This window comes from Otolemur garnettii, unplaced genomic scaffold, assembly GCF_000181295.1.
Source record: "Otolemur garnettii isolate 467f Iridium unplaced genomic scaffold, OtoGar3 scaffold00009, whole genome shotgun sequence".
NCBI classification, from domain to species: Eukaryota; Metazoa; Chordata; class Mammalia; order Primates; family Galagidae; genus Otolemur; species Otolemur garnettii.
In genome coordinates, this window is record NW_003852404.1 from 3,622,487 (window position 1) to 3,630,779 (window position 8,293).

An 8,293-nucleotide genomic window follows, 5' to 3' on the forward strand; every position below is an offset into this window, starting at 1 on the left:
TGGTAGCCTCAGGATGGGGCTTGTTGCCAGGGGAACCAACCTTGTGATTGGAGGGTTGGAACTTTCAGCTGCTTCCCCTGACCTCAGGGTTGGAGAGTGGGATCGAAGGTTGAACTGCTTGCTCCCTGATGGCCAATGATTTATTCATACATGTGTGCTTAGTGAAGTCTCTTATAAAGACCCAAAAGGACAGGGTTCAGAGAGCTTCCAAGTCAGTAAATGTATCCCACATGCTGGGAGGGTGGTACATCCCAATTCCAGAGGCTCAGGAACTCCTGTGCTCCACGTCCTTCCAGACTTTGCCCTGTGTACCTCTTTATCTGGCTATTCATTTGTATCCTTTGTAATGTCCTTTATAATAAGCCAGTAAACATTAGTAAATTTGTTTCCCCGGTTTATAACCAGTTGTTCAAGAGTACAGGAGCCTGGAAATTGGCATCTGAAGTAGGGGCAGTCTTGTGGGACTGAGACCTTAACTTGTAGGATCTGACAATAACTCTAGGTACATAGAATTGAATTCAATTTTAGATGCCAGAATTGAATTTTAAGATGCCTGGCTATTATCAGAATTGGTCAGTGTGGGAAAAAACCTGAGCATCTGGTGTCAGAAGTGTTCTGGGTAAGAGTGTTGACACATACTTTTTCTCTGAGGTTGTGGTTAGTTGTTTTCTCTCATTAGCATTGAATGGACTGTGGCTCTCTCTTGACCCGGTTGAGTGTCTAAAATTTGCATTTCTCTGGAGCTGAATGTTTCTCTTGTTTATTACCTGGTCTTAAGAGGTAATAAACAGGAGACTGAATGGATCATTTGATTGTTTACTTGTAGAATGTTAAACTAATAATAGAGAAAGATTTCATTGGTCTATATTTTTTAGTGCTAGATACAGGTGGCAGAATCCTAAAATTAGCATAACCATAAAGGAAATGGCTCAGTTAAGGAATCTATGGAAGATATAAAAAAATGAAATTAATCCAGGGAAATTTTGGACAAATAAATCACAAATTGGCAGGAGCATAGTTGGGCTAAGGAGTAATTCATGAACTTCTTTTCCACTTATGCTTCTGTTAATTTCCTTAATGTGGTCAGAATGGTCAAGCTTCCCAAGTCTAACACCATTCAGAAATGTATGTCAGGCCATGAGTGGTGGCTCACACCTATAATCCTAGCACATGGGGAGGCCAAATCTGGAGGATCACTTGAGGCCAGGAGTTGGAGACTACAGTGAGCTATGATTGCACCACTGCCCTCTATCCTGAGTGACAGTGCTAGCCCCTGTTCCTAAAATGGGGTGGGGGAGGATATCTGCCACCAAAGAGGAACTAATTTTTGTTTTTTCTTTTCTCAATTTCATTTGCAATAACTTGTGAGATTTTTATATGCTTTCAGGTGATGAATTGGAGCTGTATCTCTGAGGGACAGTGTGTTGTTCTTAGAAGACTAGAATCAAGAAGATGCAGCTAGGCACGCACAGGAGTAGACATCTCCCCAAACCTATTCTTTTTGGGGTTTTGGAGACAGAGTCTCACTCTGTTGTCCTGGGCTCAAGTGACCCTCTTGCCTCAACCTCCTGAATAGCTGAGAATACAGGTGTGCGCCACAACGGTGGATAATTTTTTTTTTTGTACAGATAAGGCATTGCTCTTGCTCAGGCAGGTCTCAAACTGCTGAGCTCAATTGATCCTCTCCCCTCAGTCTCCCAGAGTGCTAGGATTATAGACAAGAGCCTCAGGCCTGGCATCTAAACATATTCTTAAGCCAACTGATGTGTAAGTAAATGGGCTATGAGAGTAGGAGAGTGCCAAGGGACGAACTAGGCAGACTGTTCTTCATGTTTTCTTTTTGTTTGTGATTTGGTTGTCCCTCTCTGTTTCCCCTGAGGCAGAATGAAGGATTTGTGGGAAGAAGATCTGTAGGGAGTAAGTGGAGGATACATCACAGGGTTGTAGGAACTTTGTTACGGAGAAGGTCAGTGGCACCAGTCTGCCTGGATTAAATCAGGGCTCCTTGTGATGTTGAAAAAGTCATTTGATTTCTAAGCTAAAAGTAACAAATCCAGATGCTCCCTAGGGCCAGGTAGGATTACAAATAAGTCAAATTGGCTAGGGTATTTACACATTAAACAGATAGTATCTTTAAGCAAATATGTCTCCCTCTCTTATTTCTTGGAACACTCAACCTTCTTGATCTATTTTCTTAACACTTTGATAGATACAAGTACACAGAAATACTGGTACAAACATGATGGATGATCTTTGACAGCTGGCACTTACCTCTAATGGGAATAAAATGGAGTTGGGGCGTTGGGGACTGATGAATAGGAGAGGCTAAAGCCCTGTGTACTTGGCATTCTCCTGTTAGCTGCTTAGGCTGGCTTAGAAGAAATAGCTTATAATTTTATGATTAATGCTTCATAAGAGTCTCTACCTCTCCAAACAAGATAGTATTCTCAAAAAACCCCACAATATGGGGTGCATATGCAAAAGGCTTAGGACAATTCAAAAAACAATTCCGTTAGCCTAAGCTTCCCTTAATACAGAGCACCACCGTTGGCTCTTTGGTTCCCACCCGAAGTGTGACCATAGGGACCCAGAAACCAAGAGGTTCAGCTTGGGGTGGTGCCTCATCACAATTTCATCTCACTTGCACCACGATGTTATTCTAGCTGATTGAAGACTTTATTCAGTAATACCTAGCCAGGTATTAACAATGCCATTGTTCTGGCGTTTAATAATACAGATTACTCCCAAACTCTCACATTAGCTTTTGAAAGTCTTATTGTATTTATTTCCTTTTTGGAACCAGCTTTAGAATCAGTTTCTTGTGCCTGATTTATTTATTTATTTTTGGAGACAGAGCCTCACTTTGTTGTCCTTTGTAGAGTTCCTGAGCATCATAGCTCACAGCAACCTCAAAATATTGGACTATCCTCTTGCCTCAGGCTCCCAAGTAGCTGGGACTACAGGCACTCACCACAATGCCTGGCTGTTTTTAGAGAAGGGATCTCGCTCTTGCTCAGGCTGGTCTTCAACTCCTGAGTTTACGCAGTCCAGAGTGCTAGGATTATAGGCAAGAGCCACTGCACTTCGCCAGTCATATTCGATTGACCCATAGGAGTGTCTGTCTCCCCATCCAAATCATGTGAAAAATTCCTACCACTTTCCTGTTCAAAAGGAGAGAATGAACAAGCAAGACTTGATACCACACCTTTGAAAAACAGATGGAAAGATTTGACAGAATAAGTACCAACTTACTTTAGGTACATTTCCCTCTAGTTGATGATAATGTCCTTTCTTGTAGACCAGTGCTGCCAGCTGTAATTTCCTAAAAGAATTTTCCTAGGATATCCTTGCTAGTATTCCAAGGAAAGATTTTCAGTTACTTTTTTTCAGTCTCTGAATAGGATTTTGTTTGTTTCTTATGTCTTCTCTTTATAGAAGAGAAAATTAACTTTTTGTGTTAAAAGTTCTTTTTTTTGATATATTTTTTTTCCTAAGTGATCATGGGGGGGGGGTTGTTTTTGTTTCTTTTGCAGGGCTGGTTTCCTCTCAGCACCATAACTCCCTTGTAGTAGCCCTTTTCCATTAGAGGTGAGTTGTAGGCACCAAAACAAAACTTTTAGATCCCTCTCTTCATGGTGGATGAGACCTACTTTCGTTTTCTTTAGTAATTATTTGCCAACCAGGCTTTACCCTAAAGCTGACAAAATTGCTCTTAAATTGGTGAAACTTTTCTTTCTTTTTTTTTTTTAATTTGTTCTTCTGTTTTTTATAGAGACAGGGTCTCACTATATTGTTCAGACAGTTGTGTAGTGGCTGTTCACAGGAAAGCTCACAGTCCACTGCAGCTTCAAACTCCTGGGCTCAAGCCACCCTCCGACCTCAGCTTTCTGAGCAGCTGAGACTGTTGGTACATGCCACCACACCCTGCTTTGTTTTTATTTTTTAAAAGCCAAGAAACTATGTTTATACAGAACATTAAAACAATTATTGAGTTATTTTTGGAACATGGAATACATTATGTAGTTCAAATTCTGAAAAGTATAAAAAGTGATGCGGGAACACAGAAAAACTCCTCTACTGTTTATTTTCTTACACAGGCAGGAGTGTAGTGGTGCCATCATAGCTCTTAACAGCCTAGTGCCTGGGCTCAAGCAATCCTAATCCTACCTCAGCCTCTCCAAGAAGCTGGGGCTACAGGCCTGTTCCACCATGCCTCGCTAGATTTTTTGTTGGTTGGTTGGTTTTTAAGTTTGCTTTTTGAGAAGAGGTTTCAAACTCAAGCAGTGCTCCTGCCTTGGCCTCCCAAAGTGCTGGTATTACAAGTATTTGCCTGGCCAGGCCAAAGTCTTTTACTTGTGATCTCCAGCTAGGGAATACAGAGATGGTTGTTTGCAGTTTATAATATATATCTTTCTAAACAAATCATCCCCATTTGGAAACAAATGGTAACATGATACGCACAATTTTGTATTCTTTTTTTCAGCTAACGTTGTTACATATTACAACATAAGAAGCTTTCTCTACCTTCTTTTTTCTTTTTATCCTTTCTTTACTTTTTTGAGAGTCTTGCTTTCTCTATGGACTCAACCTAGTTTACAGCAACTTCAAATTACTGGGCTCAAGCGATCCTCCTGCCTCAGCTTCCCAAGTAACTGAGACTACAATGTGCCCTACCACGCCTAGCTAGTTCTTCTATTTTTAGTAAAGACAAGGTCTCACTCTTGCTCAGACTGGTCTCAAACTCCTGAGCTCAAGGGATCCTCCCACTTTGGCCTTCCAGAGTGCTAAGATTACAGGCATGAGCCACCATGCCTGGCTACCACTCTCTCCCCCTTGACTAGTCTCTATTGTTTAGTTATAATTTATCAGTTCCCTGTGGGCATTTATGACGTTTCCAATCTTTTATACTAGTAATACTTTAGTTAATGCCCTTTAGAAATATGTAGAACTAGGCTTGGCAAGGTGGCTCACTCTTGTAATCCTAGCTAGCACTCTGGAAGGCTAAGACTGATGGATTGCTTGACCTCAGGAGTTTGAGACTAGCTTTGAGCAAGAGCAAGACCCTGTCTCAACTAAACATAGAAAAATTAACTAGGTGTTATGGCGGGTCTGTAGTCCCAGCTATTCAGGAGGCTGAGGCAAGAGGATCACATGAGGCCAAGTTGAAGTTACTGTGAGCTATGGCAGCCACTACAGCACTCTACCCAGGGTGACAGAGTAAGACTCTGTTTCCAAAAAAAAGAAAGAAATATGCAGAACTTACAGCCCTAATAATGTCCAAAAGAACATCCAAATTCATATGTTGCCTTCAGTTGTCATCTCTTTAGCCTCCTTTAATCTGAAGTGGTTGTTGACTTTTTCTTTGTATAACATATTTCTTTGTATTTCATGATACTGACTTTGTAGAGAAAATTGCCCAAGTTGGGTTCATCTGGTGTCTCCTCATGATTAGATTTAGGTTATGCACGTTTGGCTAGAACACCACACTATATCCTTAGTGCATTATGTCAGGAGGTGTGTGTCATCAGGTGTGTTACTGGCTACCTTAACTTTAATCACATGGTTGAGGTGGTCTGCCACATTTGTAGTCAGTAAATTTGTGCTGATAGACGTTGAGACATTCGTAAATATTGTTGCTTCTCCAACTTGCCTGCACTAGCATCCATTTGAGGGTTCTTGCCAGATTTCTTTATGAATCTAATGGATGCCAAATGGAGATTTTCTAATTTTGTCATTCCTTCCAGTTGAATAGTTGGGTTTCTTTTAAAAGGACAAATTTTCAGCTTGGCACCTATGGCTCAAGTGGCTAAGGCACTAGCCATGTACGCCTAAGGTGGCAGGTTCAAATCCAGCCTGAGCCAGCCAAACAACAATGATGGCTGCAACCAAAAAATAGCCAGGCATTGTGGCGGGCGCCTCTAGTCCCAGCTGCTTGGGAGGCTGAGGCAGGAGACTCGCTTGAGCCTTGGAGTTTGCTGTGAGCTGTGATGTCACGGCACTCTACCCAGGAGGACAGCTTGAGGCTCTGTCTCAAAAAAAAAAAAAGGAAGAGTTTTCTTTCATCTACCCATCCATCCATATCACCTGAAAGCCATGTATTCTTTATTAAGTAGGTTATAATTGGTTATAATCTCGTCTTTATTTATTTTGATAAGTTATCCTATTGTCATTTGTTTCATTGCTCAAATTCTGTTGTCTGATTTGGCTCGTGGGGCCTTCCCCTTCTAGCCAACTCGCCCTTTTAACCTGTCTCTGTGATTCCTAGAGTACATCCTTTTGCAGCACAGTAAAATAAATGTTCATGTTGTCATTTCCTGCCCCTAGTCTTGGAACCAGCCATTTCTCCAAGGAGTCCTGGTTTCTTTTAGTGGAGAATATTTAGAAGTCAAGCTTTGTGTTTGAGAATTATTAGTCATGTCCCTATGAAAAGGAAGTCTACTAATTAGAGTTTGGCATTTGTACTTTTAAACTGTAACCTGGAGACACTACTGAATGAACTTGCTAATTAATGACTGTGTTCAAGTTTCTTGGGCCAGTCACCTCCCACCTTCCTTCAGTGTGGGTATTTTATTAAGTTGAAATGTTTTGTTTCTGTTTGTTGAATTTAGCATTCTTCTCATTCTTGTTGATTTGTTTTCTCCTTCTTTTTTTCACCCTTTTCTCATTCATGCTCCACAGGGTAATCAATTTCATTAGCCTGTGGCTTGTCCTTTCTGTGTTTCTTTTTGTTCAAATGAGCATAGGCGTGTACATTCTTTATTTTCCCACCTTTCTTGCGTAATGGTATAGTATATATACTTTTTTGTACTTCATTTTTTTTACTTAATAATATATCCTGGAAATTACTCCACGTTAGTACATAGAGGCATTCTTCATGTGTTTTTTATTTCACGGTAACATAGTACTCCATCCTGTCGATGTATCATTTGGGCATTGAGGTATTTTCAGTATTTTGCAATTATAGACAGTGCTGTAGTGAATAACCTAATGCATGTGTTTTTGCATCGTTAGAGATGTTATCTTCAGGGTAAATTCTTTTGTTTTTGTTTTTTTTGGAGGCAGAGTCTGACTTTGTCACCCTCTAAATTAGAGTATCATGGCATCACAGCTCATAGCCACCTCAAACTCTTTGAGCTTTAAGCGATTCTTTCGCCTCAGCCTGCAGAGTAGCTGGGACTACTGGTGCCCGCCACAACACTTGGCTATTTTCAGAGATGAGGTCTCACTCTGGCTCAGGCTGGTCTCAAACTCATGAGCTCAGGTAATCCACGCACCTTGGTCTCCCAAAGTGCTAGGATTATAGGCGTAAGACACCATGCCTAGCCTTTAATGTTTGTTCATTGCTCTAATTCAAGCTCTGACATTTTTGTAAAGGCACACAGAAACACAAGAATAACATCAATAAAAAAGTAAGTAAGACACTGCCACACATCAACACGAGGACAGCTCTGAGACCAAGGTTATGAAGCCATACTGAGTTATTTGTACAGTGCTGCCAACCTGAGTGCACAGTGGCAAGTTGATGAACTTATTGTCATATCTTGTATGCATGTTCATTTGTCTACAGCCTCACAAAGTGAGTGTTTTGTTATATTTTCTGTTTTGCTAATTTCACAGATGAGAAATAGTTGAAAAATGTTATCTCATCATAGTTGTAATTTGCTTGGTTCTTATGAAACTGTGGTATTTTAAAATGAAACAATTTTTTTCCATAGGCGAAACTGCAAAGGAAATCCGAATTGTTTGGTTGGGATTGGTGAGCATATCTGGTTAGGAGAAATAGATGAAAATAGTTTCCATAACATTGATGACCCCAACTGTGAGAGGAGAAAAAAGGTAAACCATCATTTTCTAAGTGATTGCTATTTGATATTTCTTGGTTTTTTATTTTTGCTTTTGTTTTGTGCCTATAATCAGAAACCACTACTGATTTTTAGTAACCTCTTCTTTCAGCTTTACAATAAGTAGTAGAATGTAAGAGTCTAAGCCCCTTGAATTGGAGCAGTTCTTTTTTTTAAACGCATTTATTACATATATTTTTTGAAAATAGAAGCACTTCTTAATGATACGCTTTAAAATAGGTAGGTCTGCAATCCAGTTATCCTCTAAATAATGGTTTTAGTTTGAGTGCTTATTCTGTGTTTGCTTTGACATTGCACATTTTAGTTTGAACTCTTTGAAGTCTGTTTCCAGGAGGTAGTAATTCAGGGGAACAAGCTAACATAATGCAACATCGCTTTTTAGGGCTTATATATATTATATTATATTATATAATTTATATATATATATAAAA

General features: G+C 40.0%; 1 protein-coding gene across 3 annotated transcripts in view; it reads left to right on the plus strand.

Moving 5' to 3' along the window:
- Positions 1–8,293, plus strand: part of USP48 (ubiquitin specific peptidase 48) — a 95,899-nt gene that overhangs the window by 19,694 nt on the left and 67,912 nt on the right. For all 3 annotated transcript variants that reach the window (XM_003783819.2, XM_023509709.1, XM_023509710.1), the window contains exon 2: positions 7,716–7,836. In XM_003783819.2, the coding sequence (XP_003783867.1) occupies positions 7,716–7,836 (121 nt within the window). The remainder of the gene's footprint in view (positions 1–7,715; positions 7,837–8,293) is intronic.